Raw genomic sequence first — 18,785 nt, forward strand, 5'->3', positions numbered from 1 at the left:
TTACTTACTTCTTTCAGTAACTCTAAACAGGGACTCTGTTTACTTACATCCCAGTGTGATAGACACATTTTAGTCACTAGTTTAATAATGAGGCAGATCTATAGTCAGCCAAAACCATCTCTTGTATCAGAAACTGAACGAGAAACTGAAACGGAAATAGCTGATTTCCCAAACGATTTGTAATGTGATTACCACGGCCATAAATTTGGATAACGCATTTGTCTGGCTTAGAATTGATTTGAACTTAAATTCAAGCGGTCACTTCGACATAAAACTTCCCCCTATAAAACGTCTGCTTCCTGAGTGTGATATTGTAATAAACTTGATATGAAAAACATTCACCTGCGGATAATGACATGGCTTTTGTTTTCCCGTTAAGGCTTATTTGGTTTTAAAGTTGGCACGTAATCTCTTGTTAATTGTGAGCATTTTTAAGCTAAAATATTTTTGGGGGTGGACTTTTTACTGAAACATGCCAGATTTAGTATTCAAAAGAATATATATAATTTGAGTCATCTAATAAAAGGATTTCGTGAGCTGTTAGAATGCTTTTCAATCTTTAAAATGTTCAAGGTTCTGGTGTAAATAGAAAAAAAAGCCTATAAGTACAATTCCTTTTGGATAACAGATATATATACTTATATACTATGTGAAATACTAATCATCAAGCAAGTGCCGGATATTATTAAGTGGACGCCCCTGCCTTCTGCGAGTTTCAATGTAGATCCGCCTAACAACAGCAAAAAAAAAAAAAAAAAAACCCACTTCATATTTATGAAGAAAGAAAAAGAGTATCTGTGAAGCGTGGTCGAGAGGCTAACTACACTTGAACTTGGATTGGCTTGGCTACCTATAATGGGGGGCTCGAGGTTCGACACCCGACTCGAGCAGAGTTGTGTTTACTGAGCGCCTAAAGGCAGCACGGAATACCTTCTCCCAGATACCCCCTGGTGTATGTCGAAGGCGCCGCCTATACCCACTGGTCCATAAATGAGATTTGACCATAGCGCTCTGAGCATGCTATAAGCATGAAAGTAGCGCTATATAAAATAAAAAAAAAAAATTTATTTACTTGTATATTTTATTCTCATTTTCCATATATTTTTGGATCTACTATACATAATTCGTTCAAAATTTGGAGACCCCCCTTCCCCTGTTCTGCTATGACTACGTTTCGCACCACTAGAGACAATGTAAAGCGCACCGTGTGAAACTTGAAATGAACGCAAAGCAAACAATCAGAAGTAGAGAAGAGTATTGATAGAGAGCAAAGCAGACGATCAGAAGAAGAGAGGAGTATTGATAGAGAGCAAAGCAGACGATCAGAAGTAGAGAAGAGTATTGATAGAGAGCAAAGCAGACGATCAGAAGTAGAGAAGAGTATTGATAGAAAGCAAAGCAGACGATCAGAAGTAGAGAAGAGTACTGATAGAAAGCAAAGCAGACGATCAGAAGTACAGAAGAGTATGGATAGAAAGCAAAGCAGACGATCAGAAGTAGAGAAGAGTATTGATAGAAAGCAAAGCAGACGATCAGAAGTAGTGAAGAGTATGGATAGAAAGCACAGCAGACGATCAGGAGTAGAGAAGAGTATGGATAGAAAGCACAGCAGACGATCAGAAGTAGAGAAGAGTATGGATAGAAAGCAAAGCAGACGATCAGAAGTAGAGAAGACTATGGATAGAAAGCAAAGCAGACGATCAGAAGTAGAGAAGAGTATGGATAGAAAGCAAAGCAGACGATCAGAAGTAGAGAAGAGTATGGATAGAAAGCAAAGCAGACGATCAGAAGTAGAGAAGAGTATGGATAGAAAGCAAAGCAGACGATCAGAAGTAGAGAAGAGTATGGATAGAAAGCAAAGCAGACGATCAGAAGTAGAGAAGGGTATGGATAGAAAGCAAAGCAGACGATCAGAAGTACAGAAGAGTATTGATATAAAGGTAAACCACTGTGCAGATAGGCGCTATTATAGGGAAAGCGAGTTGGAGGATGTTGTCTAAAGCATTATTAAGGATGAGGTTGTACATGAGAGGCTGTCTGAAAGCTGTTCACATGGGACTTTTTACATGTTGTTTAAGGATAATGCTGTCTCTAAACTGTTTCAGTCACATGTTCTTTAGGAACTGGCTAAGAAAAAAACACACGAAAGAATGGTGCGCGTACTTTCATATGAAATGTCGCCACGACCATATTTAGATTGAACTACTTTACTTTATAGACTGGGCCAATTATCACGACGCCTGGTACCCGTATTCCGAAACAATAATCCCCCAACCGTGGTGCTCCCCTCGGGTAGTTTCCCGTGTTCTAACCTTAGGTGTGAGGTCTAACTGTAGCTCAAGGCCTCTTTCTACAGAATCTGTTTGGAGAAGGGAATTTTTTTTCTGTACTCCTCTCCTCCTTATTACCCCCCACCCCCTTTTTTTTTTCTTCTTCCCACTCTCAACTGCGAGGCTCAAATTTTAGCACCCTTGACAAGACGAGGTGGATGCACTGGAGCGCATGGCGAGAAAGGGAAAAAGGGAGTTGTGTATGTGTGCGTGTCAAGGGGAAAAGGAATAAAAATGAGTGAGAGAGAGAAGAGAGAGAGGAAGAATTGAGTGAGATTATAAAGAATAGGAGAGAGAGAGAGAGGCAAAAAAAAAAAAAAAAGAAGCCCTTAGAAGGGGGAAAAACTCCGACTTGAGGTGCATTGGTGCAGAATAATTGTCTTTCACGGCTTTCACGCCTGCTGCCTTGAGTTTCTGCCCCGTAGTTGCTTCCCTTCTCGCCGTCCCGCCGTTTTTTTTTTCCCCTCTCCACAGCGAGTGTTCTTTTAGCCACAAGTTAGACAGAGTGTGTGCGCGCAAGTGTGTGTGTGTGTGAACGTTTCAAGAGAGAGAGAGAGAGAGAGAGGCAGGGTAGAGAAATGAACGAGACGGAACAGAGAAGAGAGAAAAAAAAAAGGCGGACCGCCTAGGTTGCACAGCTGTGAAACAGAGAGACTAAAGAAAAAAAAAAATAAGGTGGGGTGGGAGGTTGGGGGGTGGTTCTGGACAGAGGCCAAAAAAGTATTACATTCTTACGCGGAGTCGCGATTCATTCGAGGGAAATTTATTCGGCGCCCCTCTTACATTTTTTTTGTCACCCGTCCGCCCTAACTTCAATCTTCCGTTTTACCACCCTCCCTCAATCCCTATCCCTCCCCCCCCTTTAGCCATTCATTCACTCCGGGATCTGATGCCATAGTCTACAATAACTTCATGTACACGTTCATTTCTCTCTCTCTCTCTCTCTTTCTTTCTCTCTCTTTCTCCCGATCAATTACAGCCACTGCGACCTAGAAGGAGTTAACAAAAAACAACAAAAAAAAAAACATCAGAAAAAGAGAATAGGTCGATTTCATAATACGACTTGACGCTAGAACACTTCTCCACCCCGCCCCAGCTTTTTTCTCCACATTTAAAAAATATGTTGTTTTTTTCTGACACCATTAGGAAAAGTGGCTACTGCGTAGGCCTATAAGGTAAAAAGGCACAAACTTAGATTTTCTCAAAGCAAAAACTTAGATTGTCTCAAAACACAAATCTAGATTGCCTCAAAGTAAAAAACTGGATTATCTCAAGTAAAAAAACAAAACGGATTGTCTAAAAGCAAAAACCTAGATTGATTCAAAGGCAGCTAAAACCTAGATTACTGTGCAAAGATTAAGACTGTACCAAGAGGTAAATCGAATATTGTCTCAGACACAAAGTCTAAAGTTACAAACAGATCTCTGCCTATCACGACCAATCGATATAGCAGGCCTCGACAGTGGCCTGCGAAGTCACGACTTGTGGGCCATTTAGACCTACAGCTCGGCTCAACGTTACAGGTTTTGACGTCAGACCTATGACGTGGCAACGACCTTTGGGTCTCCACTGCCCACAGGTGGATACGTCAGACCTCGGACGTGGCAACGAGCTATTGGTATCCACTGACCATAGGTCATGACGCTACACCTGTGACGTGGCAACGATGTATTGGTACGGCGCCTTCGACATAGGGGTCACGGAGGTCACGATTGGTATCCACTGACCACAGGTCGTGGCGTCAGACCGTTTACGTGGCAACGATCTATTGGTCTCCACTGCCCTATACTATAGACATAAAGTCAATGACATTGTTGTTTATTTGGCTCGAATGAGACAGAGCTACTTCCCTTTATTCTGCCGCATTAATTAAGGCGTATCGTTTTTGTTATTTTCAGGTGGGCACAGTACTGATCTAGAGAGTAAAGCTACTCGTTCACACTGTGTTGTCCATGGGCCAGAAGATGTAAATACCATCTAGTTCTGTAGCGTCGATTCACGAGAGTGTCATGCGGTCAGCATAACGACTTTTACTTTCCTCATCAGATGTCAGGTACCCATTACAGTTGCCTGGATTCATGGGCGTCCTTAACATCACACATGAAATGTGTGTGTGTGTGTCTTAACTTTTTTTTTTTTCAATTTTCTTTCAATTTGAACAAAAGAACAAAATGAAATGATAGCCGTGGAGGCTGTGGTTAAGGCCCTAAGCCCTAAATGAGGTCACTCGTCGAGTCATGTGAAGATCATGTCGCTAGTGGACATTTGGTGTATGGGGAGGGGGGAGGTGGGGGTGCTTTAAGTTGGAGTACCACGTCCTAGTTCTCAATGTCCACTTACGACATTGTCAGCCAGAAGTTAAGACAGTCATCGGCTGACGATTCAATCTACTGTTACGATGATCGCGGGTTTGAATCCTGCCAACCGCCATTCCCCTGTGAATTTCTCAAGTCAAGTCAAGTTCTGCTCCTGAATGACCTAGCTGACCTAAGAGCAATGGGCATAGTGACATCGCTGGTAAAGTAATGCAGGGATTAGATTCCCGGATGTACAAGATTGAGCTTGTCAAAAAAAGAAAGAGGTTATGTCCAACATTGCCATGGTAACATGGTGCGTTTGTGAGAGAGAGACAGAGAGAGAGACAGAAGAGAGAGACAGAGAGAAAGAGAGAGACAGACAGAGAGGGAGAGAGACAGAGAAATGCAGAGAGAGAGAGACAGAGAGAGAAACAGAGAGAAAGACAGCTAGAGAGACAGCGTGAGACATTCAGGGACAGACAGACAGACAGAGAGACCAAAGGATGACAAAAAACACTTAATTTTATGAAACTGACAATCTGACGGAGAATCTCGTTGTCAACACTTTTGACAAAATCACTGTCGTCTATCACTTTCTCTTGATCTCTTTCTCTCTCTCCCATTGTCTCTCTCTCTCTCTCTCTCTTTCTTTATCATACACATAAACTGTTCGCTGCCCATTCCTATTATATTTGTAATAGTGTGTTGTTCGGAGGCGCGGTGGCTGAGCAGTAAAGCGCTTGACTTCTGAACCGGGGGTCCCTGGTTCGAATCCTGGTGAAGACTGGGATTTTAAATTTCGGGATCTTTGGGCGCCTCTGAGTCCACCCAGCTCTGATGGGTACCTGACATTGGTTGGGGAAAGGTAAAGGCGGTTGGTCGTTGTGCTGGTCACATGACACCCATTTCAACCGTAGGCCACAGAAACAGATCATCTATACATCATCTGCCCTATAGACCACGGTATCTGGAAATTTAGGCACCGGATAATTAGGCACCGGATATTTAGGCACCGGAAATTTAGGCACCCGGAAATTTAGGCACCCGGATATTTAGGCACCCGGAAATTTAGGCACCCGGATAATTAGGCACCCGGAAATTTAGGCACCGGATAATTAGGCATTTTTTGACAAGGCGGAAAATTAGGCACCGGATAATTAGGCACTCTTTAATTAGCGACCTTAATTTTGAAAGTAGTTTTAAAATGTTAACGTATATGTTATCCTTAGGCTATGGGCTATTGGTGACGTTATCAAAAAAATAGCAACTATAACGATTCTAACTGAATTTTCATGATATAAAAGAAAAACTGACAAAACGAGGAAAAAATGACAATCGTGAGAATGTGTGGAAAAAATGACTGCGGATTAATAGTCATTATAAAATATAGACCTCACAGGATTCAGGGAAGGGGATGTAGAGTTGATTCTCTTCTCATTGCTTCCTGACCTTAGCCCTTCCCCCTCTACGCACTCCCACTAAAGGAGAGGATTTGTGGCGGGTAGATGTTGAACTAGGTCGTGAAAATGACGCAATGAGTCTCAAGGCTACACACTGGAGTACAGGGCAGGGTACAGCATTGAACATAACTGCTAAAATGGAAGTCTGGAGAAAATTGTCTTCTTATAGTGGGAATGGAAATGAGCAGGGTGGATTTGCGCGCGTTATTTATAGGAATTAAATATGTTGATAAACTAAAGTAGTATATATATTTTATAATAGCATTAATATCTATTATCAACACTCCTTCTTTTATATTGTTAATGGGTAACCCCTTTAGGAAGATCTATTGTGGGAGTGTATAGGTGTGTTACGTCCTTCAAATGTGGTCATTAACTTTTATTGAATGTATAGTTATGTAATATAATATTTATATAAATAGCAATGGAAATCGCAAAACGGCTAGAAATTACGATAAAATATAATGTTTTGAAAATTTTAAAAAAAGTTTATGGAGAAGACAGATGAGTTAAAAATTTAAATATCATTTTTTTTTGGAATATTGGTCTCTTATTAATACTTATTCTGCTTATAGAAGATTGTTGATGTTCCAATTGAACCCCGCCTTCTCTATCATAAACCAAATATATTTACTACAATTTTCGAGAAGGTATGATTCCTCCATTCCTTTTGTGTTCAGTACCTTATACAATTAATTTTTTCTTCAGAATAAAAAAAAAAAAAACGACAAAAAAAGGTTTCATACACTCATTATTAAACACACACACACACACACACACACACATATTAAAAACAACAACAAAAAAAAACAAAACCACTCGTCTCCCTAACTTTCAAAACTGCCAATGAAATATAACTATCTTCATTTCCCTTATATTATTATTTTTATTACTGTTCTTATTATTATGATGGTTTTAACAGAAATGTGTCTACCAAAGTTTTTGGAAGGCCTCTAAAATATAATCCCCAGACTTCCATTTGAACACCTTTGTGTTTCCATACCCTTTAGTCCAGTGTGTAGCCTTCAGATTCACTACGTAACTTTTACGACTAAGTTTACATCTACCTGGGAGAAATCCTCTCATTTAAGTGAGAGTGTGTGCGCCCCCCCCCCCGCCCCGCCCATCCCATTTTAAGAGTACGACCCCTCCTTTTCAACAAGCAGAGGGTGATTGCGATTATATTTATCACCAACACTCCCCGACATTATAAACATATTTTATAATACTTTTTAATCCTAAGTATTTACATTAGTAACTAAATATTTACACAATTTGCATAATCATCAATTAAAAAAAACTCACCAGTCAACCTTAGGGGTTGGTGATGGACGGAAGCAATGAGCGGTAAATCCTCTCTACCTCCCCTCCCCTGAATGCTGTGATGTCTATATTATATAATGACGCAGGAGTCTTTTTTTTTCCACACATTCTCATGATTGTCATTTTCCCCATTTTGTCAGCTTTTCTTTAGTTAGAATCGTTATGGTCGCTATTTTTTTGATAACGTCACCGATAGCCCATAGCCTAAGGATAACATATACGTTAACATTTTAAAACTACTTTCAAAATTAAGGTCGCTAATTAAAGAGTGCCTAATTATCCGGTGCCTAATTTTCCGCCTTGTCAAAAAATGCCTAATTATCCGGTGCCTAAATTTCCGGGTGCCTAATTATCCGGGTGCCTAAATTTCCGGGTGCCTAAATATCCGGGTGCCTAAATTTCCGGGTGCCTAAATATCCGGTGCCTAAATATCCGTAAATACGCGGTGCCTAAATATCCGGTGCCTAAATTTCCTAAAATCATAGACCACAAGGTCTGAAAGGGGAACTTTACTTTTACTTTTTAGTGTGTTGTTCTCTCTTTTGTTAAGCAACCTTTTTGGATGTCCTGTCAAAGGTCGCGCAAATACAAAAAGGGTGAAGTGTTGAAAAAATCTATAGGGAATTGTGTATACATCTACAACGGCAGGACTAGGGCTAACTACTTTAATGGGAGACAACGGTGGACTACATTAGGTGAAACAACGGACAGTTCTGGCCAGGAAACAAACCACAGACCCTCCGTACTGGTCAACTCTGCAAAACATCAATACAGAAGGTCAACAGATTGACTACACTACCATCTCCCCCCCCCCCCCCCCAAAAAAAATGTGTTATTTAATATTAAAAATGTAGGACATGTTGTTGCATCTGAAACATGTATGCATTATTCATCTTTTACAACGCGTTCGTGAAGATGTGACTGTGGCTTAGGTTGATGTTTTAATTTTATTGTATGGCTGCTCTCTCTATTTTCTTTTTGTGTGTGTGTCTTTCTATCTCCAGGTCTCGCGGAGTTAACAACTCCCCCCCTTTCACCCATTGTCCCCCTACTCCTCCTTATATAAACTTGAAACTTTTACCAGCACGCTCAGACATTGGGGGGGGGGGGGCGTTGTTGTTCTTGGGGGGGGGGGGGGGTGTAGGGCTACATGAATGATGTGTGTGTCGTCGCCTGGTCCCACAGTTCGGGTCACATAGATACAGCGCTATATCAAAATCTAAGCTTAATAAAGACAAGTCAAAAGCACAAAACTTCTATAGCCCCCCTCCCCAACCCCGCCTGCCCCATTCCCCCTCCTTTTTTTTTACCACTTCCACATTTCACGTCAAGCGCCCCCCCCCCCCCCACACTAACACGTGTTAAAGATAAATTTGATCTACGTGCCAACGTTCAGCCCCCCCCCCCCTGCTCCTCCCCACCCCCCCAACGAAACTGACGCCACCACTGCAACAACTGCTGCCTAGAATTTCCCCCCTAGCATGCTTTTCAACATGTGTGTAATTGACGCCCCGCACCCTTGGCGGGGGTGGGCATTCGAGGGTAAAGGGGGGGGGGGTTCCATGTCACGCTTACAGCACTGCACACGGGTGGAACACCATTAAGTAGATAATTAGTCTGTGTCACGGTACACTATAGAGCACTGTATCGGACAGGTTCACCCGATATCATTTGGGCAAATCTTTTTTATTTAATGTGGTACATACATAGGCGGAGCATCAAATTATGACTGAAACCTTTTTTTTTTTTTTTTTTAATGATCTGCAGACGACACTGTGAAAAAAATAGGTTATTGTTGAAACCCAGAAGAGCACAGTGCTGGAGATTCTGTGAAAAAATAGGTTTAGGTTCAAACCCAGAAAAAACAACATTACACGACACTGAAGCCATAGGTTATTTTTTAAACCCAGAAGATCACAGAAAACGACACTGAAGCCATAGGTTACGTTTAAATTTAAACCTAGATGAGCACAGTGCGAATGACTGTAAAATTTAAGCTCGGTTTAAACCCAGAAGAATACATTGTTCACACACACAGTAGCCTAAGTTTAAACCCAGAGAAAATGAAATGAAAAAACACGTCTTAATTTTTTCAAATGGCTAGCGAGTAGATGCGGCGATCGTGGGACCTGGGTTCAAAGCTTGTATATATATATATATATTTAACAGTAGGTAGGATAACTAGGTATCTAGTGTGTCGTCCATCAAAATTGTTTGTCAATTTAAACTGTCCCAAACATCTTTTTCTTGACCATTTGTAGGTGTTTTATAAAACTTCTAGGAGGCGCGGTGGCTGAGCTGTAAAGCGCTTGGCTTCCGAACTGGGGGACAGGGGTTCGAATCCTGGTGAAGACATGGATTTTTAACTTCGGTATCTTCGGGCGCCTCTGAGTCTACCCAGCTCTAATGGGTACCTGGCATTATTTTAGGGAAAAGTAAAGGAGGTTGGTCGTTGTGCTGGTAACATGGCACCCTCGTTAACCGTGGGCCACAGAAAACAGATGACCTTTACATCATCTGACCTGTAGACCACAAGGTGTGAAAGGGGAACTTTACTACTACTTTACTTATAAAACTTCTAAGACTCTGGGACTGCGTGCAATTTAATTAAGATGATTACTTTATGTATTTATGTTTTTCAAGCTCCTATACCAGGGGTTATCAACCTGTGGATCGAGACCCCCTTGGGGGTCGATTGACGATTTGCCAGGGGTCGCCTAAGACCATCGAAAAAAAATGGATTGTTATTGTCTATTCTTCTGTTGCTGTGTGTATGTGCGGGGAGGGGGGGGGGGTCGCGGCAGAGTGGGGATTGTAAAAAGGGGTCGCCGAGCCTAAAAGGTTGAGAACCGCTGTCCTATACGATATTTTGTTTTGTTCAAGTCCAGAAGTTTATTGTTTCGCTTACGTGCTATCCTTCTGCATCATCGATTTTTGTTTTTAAATATTCGACACTTGACACCCAGACATGACTTTCCTAGGTTTTTCGTCTCTACTTTGACCCTAACCGGAAAGAAATTCGTGAGCGGCACGCTGGCCAATGTAAGGTACGTGCCTCTTGATAGTATTAGAAACAGCACACACATCGTCAGAGAATCTAGTAAAGTATAACAAAAAACTTTAAAAAAATAAAAACGATGCTTATATTAAGTGTATCAATTAGTTTGGATCAGTCATGTAATTAAATTTGTAATAAGCCTCAGACGACAATGTATAAAAGGAAATAATTAAGCTTATACCACCACTTCAGTCAAGTACTATTTCTTTCCCTTGTTTCAGATACCAAACATAGTAATTTATTACAAATGGTTAATTAACTGATTGGTTATAATTTTTTTTTTTTGATTCTTGTGTTGTCATGTAAAAGAAATAATTGTGTAAAATTTCAGCTTGATCCGAGATTGGGTGTCGGAGAAATAACGTGTACAAACTTTTGGCCAGACAGACACACAGACAGAGTGGGTTGATATAAACTTTGTAAAACATATTTACGACATAAAACGGAAGTATTGACCCCATTATAAGCATCTGAGTATGCTCTGAACATGTCATGTGGGTGACTGGAAATTTAGGCAATTGGTAATTAAGGCACTGGGCATTAAGGAAATATGGGCACCCTGTTTTTTCCTCCAATTTGTTAGCTTTTCTTTTGTATCAGGAAAATGCTGTTAGAAACCGTTATAGTTAGTATTTTTGATAACGCCGCTAACAGCACATGACCTGAGGATAAAATATACGTTACCATTTTAAAATTATTTGTAAAATTAAGGTCGCTATTAAAAGGGTGCCTAATTTTACGCCTGGTCCAAAAAGTTCCCAAATCCCGGGTAACTAAATGGCGCAGTGGTTGATAGGCAAAGCGCTTGGCTTCTGAACCGGGGGTCCTGACTTTTAATTTCGGGATCTTTGGGCGCCTCAGAGTCCACATAGTTCTAATGGATAACCGTGGACCACAGAAACAGACGACCTTTACATCATCTACCCTATAGATCGCATGGCCTGAAAGGGGAACATAAGTAAAACTTACGGCTAGTTTAGCAGGTATAGATGATATAATAATAGAGCTTTGCTATGGTAGAGATTTGATCTAAGCTTTGCTGTTTTTTCTCTTTAATTTGTTTTAGTCCTATGCGAGGCACACAACTATCAGAGGCTGCCTAGTTTGCCTATGCCTAAGGCCGGCCCTGCCCATGTGTACCTATATACTATATAAATTCTATATCATTTAAAATATACTTTTTTTTTTGTTTCTAGATATTTTGTCTTCGGAGAAAACACAAAATAGTCACAACTCTGCTTCTCCCGAGCCAAGAACGACTATTCAATGAAGAAACAAAAAGGGGGAGAGCACCAGGAACACGACGAACGAAAGCCACGACGAGAACGAGGGGCTTGAATAGCAGCGCGGGCCCGGTACGAACAAACACACAGGCAGACACAGGAGCAGACTACACGGAGTAAGGTTCTGCTCCTGGTGCATTTTTCGTCGGGCAAATTTTCCCCTTCTTCAGCACTTACAGGGCTATCATTAATCTACGGAAACCTTGTTGAGTTATATTTGATAACTTTTGTTTTTCTAAACTAGTGAAGAAAGGCAGCCTACATATGTGTAATAAAAACAACAAATAGTGTATAAAATGTTGCGAAAATATCACTGATAATCCCTTCACATCATAAACAACAAGCTACTAATGTAAATTATGCGCTAATTTAAACATTATACCACATTCCCGTATTATCATTGAAGTAGGTGTGAATAGACATCTTAGACATTTTCGAGTGTCTGAATATGCCTACAAGATTATTAACCGATTATTGAATATTAAAGTGGGCACCCCTCCTTGACCTGTTGCGTCAAAATTTCACAATGGACACTGTTTAAGAGACTAATGATTTGTATTTCCATTTTATGAACTATGATCATGGCAGAATCGATTAATAAAGTATAAAAGTTGTTACATCGATACACATAACTATAATATAATTATTTGTAATAAACAACAACAAAGTTATCTATTTCCACAGCGCAAGCAGGAAAGGACATTGAAAAATCCATGTGACATTTTTTTATAACTGTCGTAAACGGATTAATAATAATAATAATGATCATAATAATAATAATGGCTTTTATATAGCGCTACTTTCATGCTTATAGCATGCTCAGAGCGCTATGGTCCAATCTCATTTGTGGACCAGTGGGGTATCTGGGAGGTTTTTCCGTGATGCCTTTAGGCGCTCAGTAAACACAACTCTGCTCGAGTCGGGTGTCGAACCTCGAGCCCCCATCATAGGTAGCATCACACTTGGCCTCTCGACCACGCTTCTCACGATTAATTATTTTAAAATCAGTAGTAAGGTATAAAACGGTAACATTCTCATTCCACTTTCGTCAAAATGTTTGACTATTATGACCATTCGGAGCACCGTAACTTTATTTTTTTTTTCTTCTCTTTCGCCCATTTCCCCTCCCCTAACCCATTCATTCCTGAGATCCAGGTCTCCCCCACGTCTAGCCCACGGCGTGAAGGCCGATTTTTACGGCACACTATCAGCTAACGATCATATTTACGGAGACGGTGGCGAGGTCTCGGCTGTGGAACACCGCGAGGAAAACCTCACGCACTGAAACTAGGGCTTTGGCAAAGGCGGCTTAGGCTCCACACTCCCGAGCGGAAGTTTGAACGCGATGACGACTGCTGCAGGCGAGGGATAACAACATGCTTTCAATGTGGAAGCTAAACAGGGAATGGGCCGGCCCTAGCTAGACGATGACCTCCTTATTAATGACAATCTAATTACTTGTGAAATGTATTTTACTGTTCCGCTTTTACCGGGACACTGTCGCGGAGGTGACGTGGGCCACGATCTGTGGCTAAAAGTGAGGCGGTTCTCTGTTTCGATGGACTACCGGTTAACGAGGGTGTCATGTAGCCAGCACAATAACCACGTCTTAGTGACAGTCGCCTTTAATCACCTGAAATTAATGGATCTATCAGGTTGTGTAAACTCAGGGGAATCTTAATTAAAAATGCCAGTCGTCACCGGGATTTGAATCCAAGACTGCTTGGTTCGGAAGTCGTGCTCTACCACCACGATCATTGTAGTTAAGTGACAAAACTCGATTCTTGATATATATATAATGTTGAAAAGTAAGATGTACATCAAACACTTTTCAACAATGAGAAATTTATTATTGCAAAGATAATGTGTGCTAAATAAAGGCCATGAGGATAAAAAAATAAATAAACTCTTTTTAAGTTTGTTATTGTTTGCATAAATAAACATTGCTGTCATGTACAAACTTATCCGTTATGGTTTAACGCTTATGGGCTCAATATTTTTTTTTCAAAGATATGCAGACATTCTATGTTTTTTTTTTAGACCTTGATATTATCTGTAACCATCAAAGTTTAATCCTATTCCAGTCATTTCTTTTTACAACCGATATAACTAGTCTACTTAAAGTTTTAAAACACCACAATGTGTAATAGCCAGGAACATATCTAGCCAGGGACATGTCTAGCCAGGGACATGTCAAGCCAAGGACATATCTAGCCAGGGACATATCTAGCCAGGGACATATCTAGCCAAGGACATATCTAGCCAGGGACATGTCTAGCCAGGGACATGTCTAGCCAGGGACATATCTAGCCAGGAACATATCTAGCCAGGGACATGTCTAGCCAGGGACATATCTAGCCAAGGACATATCTAGCCAGGGACATATCTAGTCAGGGACATATCTAGCCAAGGACATATCTAGCCAGGGACATGTCTAGCCAGGGACATGTCTAGCCAGGGACATATCTAGCCAGGAACATATCTAGCCAGGGACATGTCTAGCCAGGGACATATCTAATATTAAATTCCTGATGAAATTCCAATGTGTTTATTCCCCACCCCCTTCTTTTTTTTTTTTCATTTTATTTTCTCAAAGTTTAAGTCCTACAGAAAAAAAAATTACTCCATGGGTTATGTTATATTCAGTCAAGACAGTAATGACATCTACCTCACAGTAACTTGACATCTACATGATAGTAAATGGACATCTCCATAAATATTGAAATGCTTGATCTTTCTATACATTTTAGGTTGATATATAGTGTACAAGCACAGGTCTACATGAGAAGAACTTTGTCAAAGAATCTTACTGGTAGTTTCAGAAATCTAGTCAGTCCAAAATTACCGGTGCCTAAATTTTCAGTGCCTGAATTACCAGAAGATAAGCGTTCTGAAAGTTTCCATGGCACAGCGCCTGTCAGTTTTGATGATCTCATCTCGAAAATCTCTTTAAATAAGTGTAATAATCTCTAACTCAAACTACATTACTATGACGTCATTAAATAAACAGCTTAACTTTTTAAAAAAATATTACAGGGTTTCGTTGTGTATAAAGTTAGCAGTGTACAGTTAGGATAGAGTTTTGGTTCTGAGTTTGTAAAAACTATTTTGTTGATGGGAGACTTGAGTAACTTCTTGGCGTTCCGCGATTCTTGCACTGCATTAGTTAGCACAAACTGCTATGTTTAGTGTGTTGATTGGAATCAGTGAACATATGAAAGTAGAAGCATGCGTATGCCCTTTGTAGGACAATGGGAACCCCCCCCCCCCCTGACAGACAGACAGACAGACACACACGCAGGCGCGCACGCTATTCGGAGGAGAGAAACCTAATATCAATTTGACTTTATGTAAATAATGTATTTATGAATGTTTGGGAATGTCAGGACATGACTGTTACAAGTTACAAGGGCTCTTAATACTACGATTGATAGAAATGATGACTTTGAAGATATGACTGATAGAATTGGACTGAGAAGGAGTTAACAGAAAAGCAAATTTACAAGTTATGACTGAGATAAAAAGAAAGTTTTTAAACCTGGGTACTATAGTAGCTGAGTTTTTTTTTTTTTTTTTGGGGGGGGGGTTAAAAAAATATAACAGTATCTAATCATTGTCCGTCTCCGTCATGGACATACTGAGGACCACTGAGGGCCATACTTTTTTTCAAGTGGCTGAGGTGGAAGGGCTTTGTATTCCCCCCCTTGGGTGTCATTAAAATTGGGGAAAAATGAATTGATCTAAAAGATTGCAAGTTATTTATCAAAAATATTTTTGTACCACTTTCTTGTTTGTTGTCTGTTTTGTTGTTTTTTGTGTGCATTCCAACAACTTCTCTCCCTCGGATAACTATGTTGTGTGTTTTGTTGTTTTTTGTGTGCATTCCAACAACTTCTCTCCCTCGGATAACTATAACAACACTTCCTGTTTCAGGCACTTCTGGACTAAAAATTTATGTGAAATTATTATATAAAACTAGTCGAACGGCGGAGTAGCATACGCCGCTATTTTGCAGGGCCAACCTTAGACCACTGCAACCAATGCGACCGCAGTGGGCCCAGCACTTTTATGGGACCCGCACTAATTTTAGGTGTGTAAATTATTAAATTAAACCATTTTATAACTTATAACAGATTTCCCGCGGCCTCCTGTCGATTTAACAGGAGGTCCTGGAAATCTCCTGAAATTGCAAAATATACGAAAAAGTCCTGGAAATATCAGGAAATTATTAAAATCTTTTGAAAACTCATACCAATATTCTGAAATATACAGACGAAAATTGTCTTTTTTTTTTCACTCTTAAATTACCTAGGATAACTCCTTCCGTCCGAGTTGCCAAAATAAAAGAATGATCTTTCCGTTGTGTCCAAACTCTTGAGCGTGCTCTGTCGCTTCGATAGTTACTACAGAGTATGTTACTCCCCCCCCCCCTTTTTTTTTTTAACTTGAGGTAGAAATAAAAATAAAAAAGTGATATTGCAACGGTCCTGCCCTGCTATGTTGTGACTACGTGTTCTCTCCCCCCTCCCCCTTTCTTGTTTTCTCGTGGACTATCCGCAGAGTGATCTTTCCTTTACTCCTTACTACTCGTTGAAACTGTTGAGGGAAGAAGAGAGTTATATATATCAAATGTGACTGAAATCTTGGATCAGAAAGTCGTCCTCTAGAAGTAGCACCAGAAATGACCCAAAGTTGGACTAAACTACAGCAGAAACCTTGCGTCTAAGACGTCACTGAAACCTTGGCTTTGGACTTCGATCCAAACGGGTGATGATATGGCATCCGTTACGAGGGGCGGGAAGGAGAGAGAGAGAAAAAAAAAGACGCAAGGGGGGGTGGGCGTGGCTGAAGCAGGAACAAAGGGATGGGCGGAATCGCCGAGAGGATTGGAGGGAGGGGGGTTGAGGGGGTGGTGGGGGAAGGAAGGAATTAAGAAGGAAAGGGGAGAGTCCGGAGAGAGAGAGAGAGAGAAGAGAAAAAAAAGAAGGCGAGAGAAGTGCGGGGTGGAGGTGGGCGTTCAGCTTAGGAGAGACTGCACGCACAGGGCGATAGACGACGAGGGAAACGGAGAGAGAGACAGAAAGAAAGAAGAGAGAGAGAGATTGTGGTGAGGCACTACGCTGCGGATGCTGTTGACAGGATATTCCCTTGAGCTCCGCCGGCTGATTGGGGCTAATGAAGGCCTATGCCGGTCGTTTTCATCCCAGGCCTCGACCGGTCCTCGGTTCGATTCGAGTGTCCCCGCAGTTCGTGCTTGACTGATAGCCCGCGGCATCTCACGCGATTGGGCTACACTGGAACGAACGGATAATAGAAGGGATGGAGAGACGGACGAAGGGAGAACGAGAGACAAAAATAGAAAAAAGTGAATACAAGAGTGGATTTTTTTCCCCCCTGTTCAACTTTTGCTTTGGAGCACAACACAGACAAATTTAACGTGCCCTGGACCTCGTTAAACCGCCAGCTTAAAAGTTTATACATTCTCTCACCTTTATAACGAATATGAGTTCTGGTTAAAAGCAGACGTCGACATTACATACTGACTCGTTAAGCCGCCAGGCGTTGTCAACTTTTCTCGCCCGATATTGTTGTAATCAATTTTAATCTCATGAATATCTACTTTAGGCGAGTGGCGGCAGAGTGGGGCAGAGTGGCGGCAGAGTGGGGCAGAGTGGCGGCAGAGTGGGGCAGAGTGTAGTGGCGGCAGAGTGGCGGCAGAGTGTGGAGTCGAAAAGTCGAACATATTTACAGTAAGGAACAACTTTGTGTTTTAAGCGACGCTCCAAATGATGCCCGGGCGCCCAGGAGCATTGCTGATGCATAAGAGACAAAAGGAAAAAGGAGAATGCAAGGGACTTGGGTTCAAGCCTATCACTTTGGTTTGAATTGTTTATACAGTTGGCGATATGAAATACATTTTCGTGCTTGGACAGACTTAATAGAATGTTTGATTCTTGGGCTTAATGCTTTGATACTATAAGGTAGTAGTATGCAGAGGCGACCTTAGGGGGTGGCGAGTGGGGCAACAGCACCTTAGGGGGTGGCGAGTGGGGCAACAGCGCCTTAGGGGGTGGCGAGTGGGGTAACAGCGCCTTTGGGGGTGGCGAGTGGGGCAACAGCGCCTTTGGGGGTGGCGAGTGGGGCAACAGCGCCTTTGGGGGTGGCGAGTGGGGCAACAGCGCCTTTGGGGGTGGCGAGTGGGGCAACAGCGCCTTAGGGGGTGGCGAGTGGGGCAACAGCGCCTTAGGGTGTGGCGAGTGGGGCAACAGCGCCTTAGGCTGTGGCGAGTGGGGCAACAGCGCCTTTGGGGGTGGCGAGTGGGGCAACAGCGCCTTTGGGGGTGGCGAGTGGGGCAACAGCGCCTTTGGGGGTGGCGAGTGGGGCAACAGCGCCTTTGGGGGTGGCGAGTGGGGCAACAGCGCCTTTGGGGGTGGCGAGTGGGGCAACAGCGCCTTTGGGGGTGGCGAGTGGGGCAACAGCGCCTTTGGGGGTGGCGAGTGGGGCAACAGCGCCTTAGGGGGTGGCGAGTGGGGCAACAGCGCCTTAGGGGGTGGCGAGTGGGGCAACAGCGCCTTAGGGTGTGGCGAGTGGGGCAACAGCGCCTTAGGGGGTGGCATGTGGGGCAACAGCGCCTTAGGGGGTGGCGAGTGGGGCAACAGCGCCTTAGATAAGGAGAATTTCTTTTCACCGTGTGTCCATTGTACACATATTCGTGCACTGAGATGACACTCGCCCATGGCCCGCGCGCTGCTAAGGCCGCCTCTACTAGTAGGGCACATAGATCTATAGCATATTGAGTCTAGAGGCTAATATCTTCGATGAACATGGCCACAACGGTTTAAGTCCAAACGTCCAAGTCTCCCTATATGTATACATTAGTGACCCCGATCATCATTTCAAAAGTGAATCACGTTTTCTTTCAGACCTTGAGAAGTATAGGGCAGCGTAAATTACTCTGTAAAGAACTTTTCTAAGGCCTATGCTTAACGAGGGTGTCGTGAGGTCAGCACAAAGACCAGCTGCCTCCCCCCCCC

The 18,785-nt window shown here is 42.2% G+C and overlaps 1 protein-coding gene across 1 annotated transcript; it reads left to right on the forward strand.

Annotated features, from left to right (window-relative positions):
- The first annotated feature begins 1,466 nt into the window (after positions 1 to 1,466).
- On the forward strand, positions 1,467 to 18,477 carry LOC129924391 (ATP-dependent RNA helicase glh-2-like). Its single transcript, XM_056018605.1, has 2 exons — positions 1,467 to 1,940; positions 17,740 to 18,477. The coding sequence occupies exons 1-2, from the start codon at positions 1,467 to 1,469 to the stop codon at positions 18,475 to 18,477; spliced, it is 1,212 nt and encodes a 403-aa protein (XP_055874580.1).
- The last annotated feature ends 308 nt before the right edge of the window (positions 18,478 to 18,785 follow it).

This window comes from Biomphalaria glabrata, chromosome 2 (assembly GCF_947242115.1).
Source record: "Biomphalaria glabrata chromosome 2, xgBioGlab47.1, whole genome shotgun sequence".
Classification (NCBI taxonomy): Eukaryota; Metazoa; Mollusca; class Gastropoda; family Planorbidae; genus Biomphalaria; species Biomphalaria glabrata.

Excerpts from the sequence above, each read along its gene's own strand:
- LOC129924391 (XM_056018605.1), top strand. The coding sequence starts at position 1,467 with ATGGATAGAAAGCAAAGCAGACGATCAGAAGTAGAGAAGAGTATTGAT. Across the intron at positions 1,941-17,739 it reads AGAAGAGTATTGATATAAAG|TATGCAGAGGCGACCTTAGG; the intron begins GTAAACCACTGT and ends ATAAGGTAGTAG.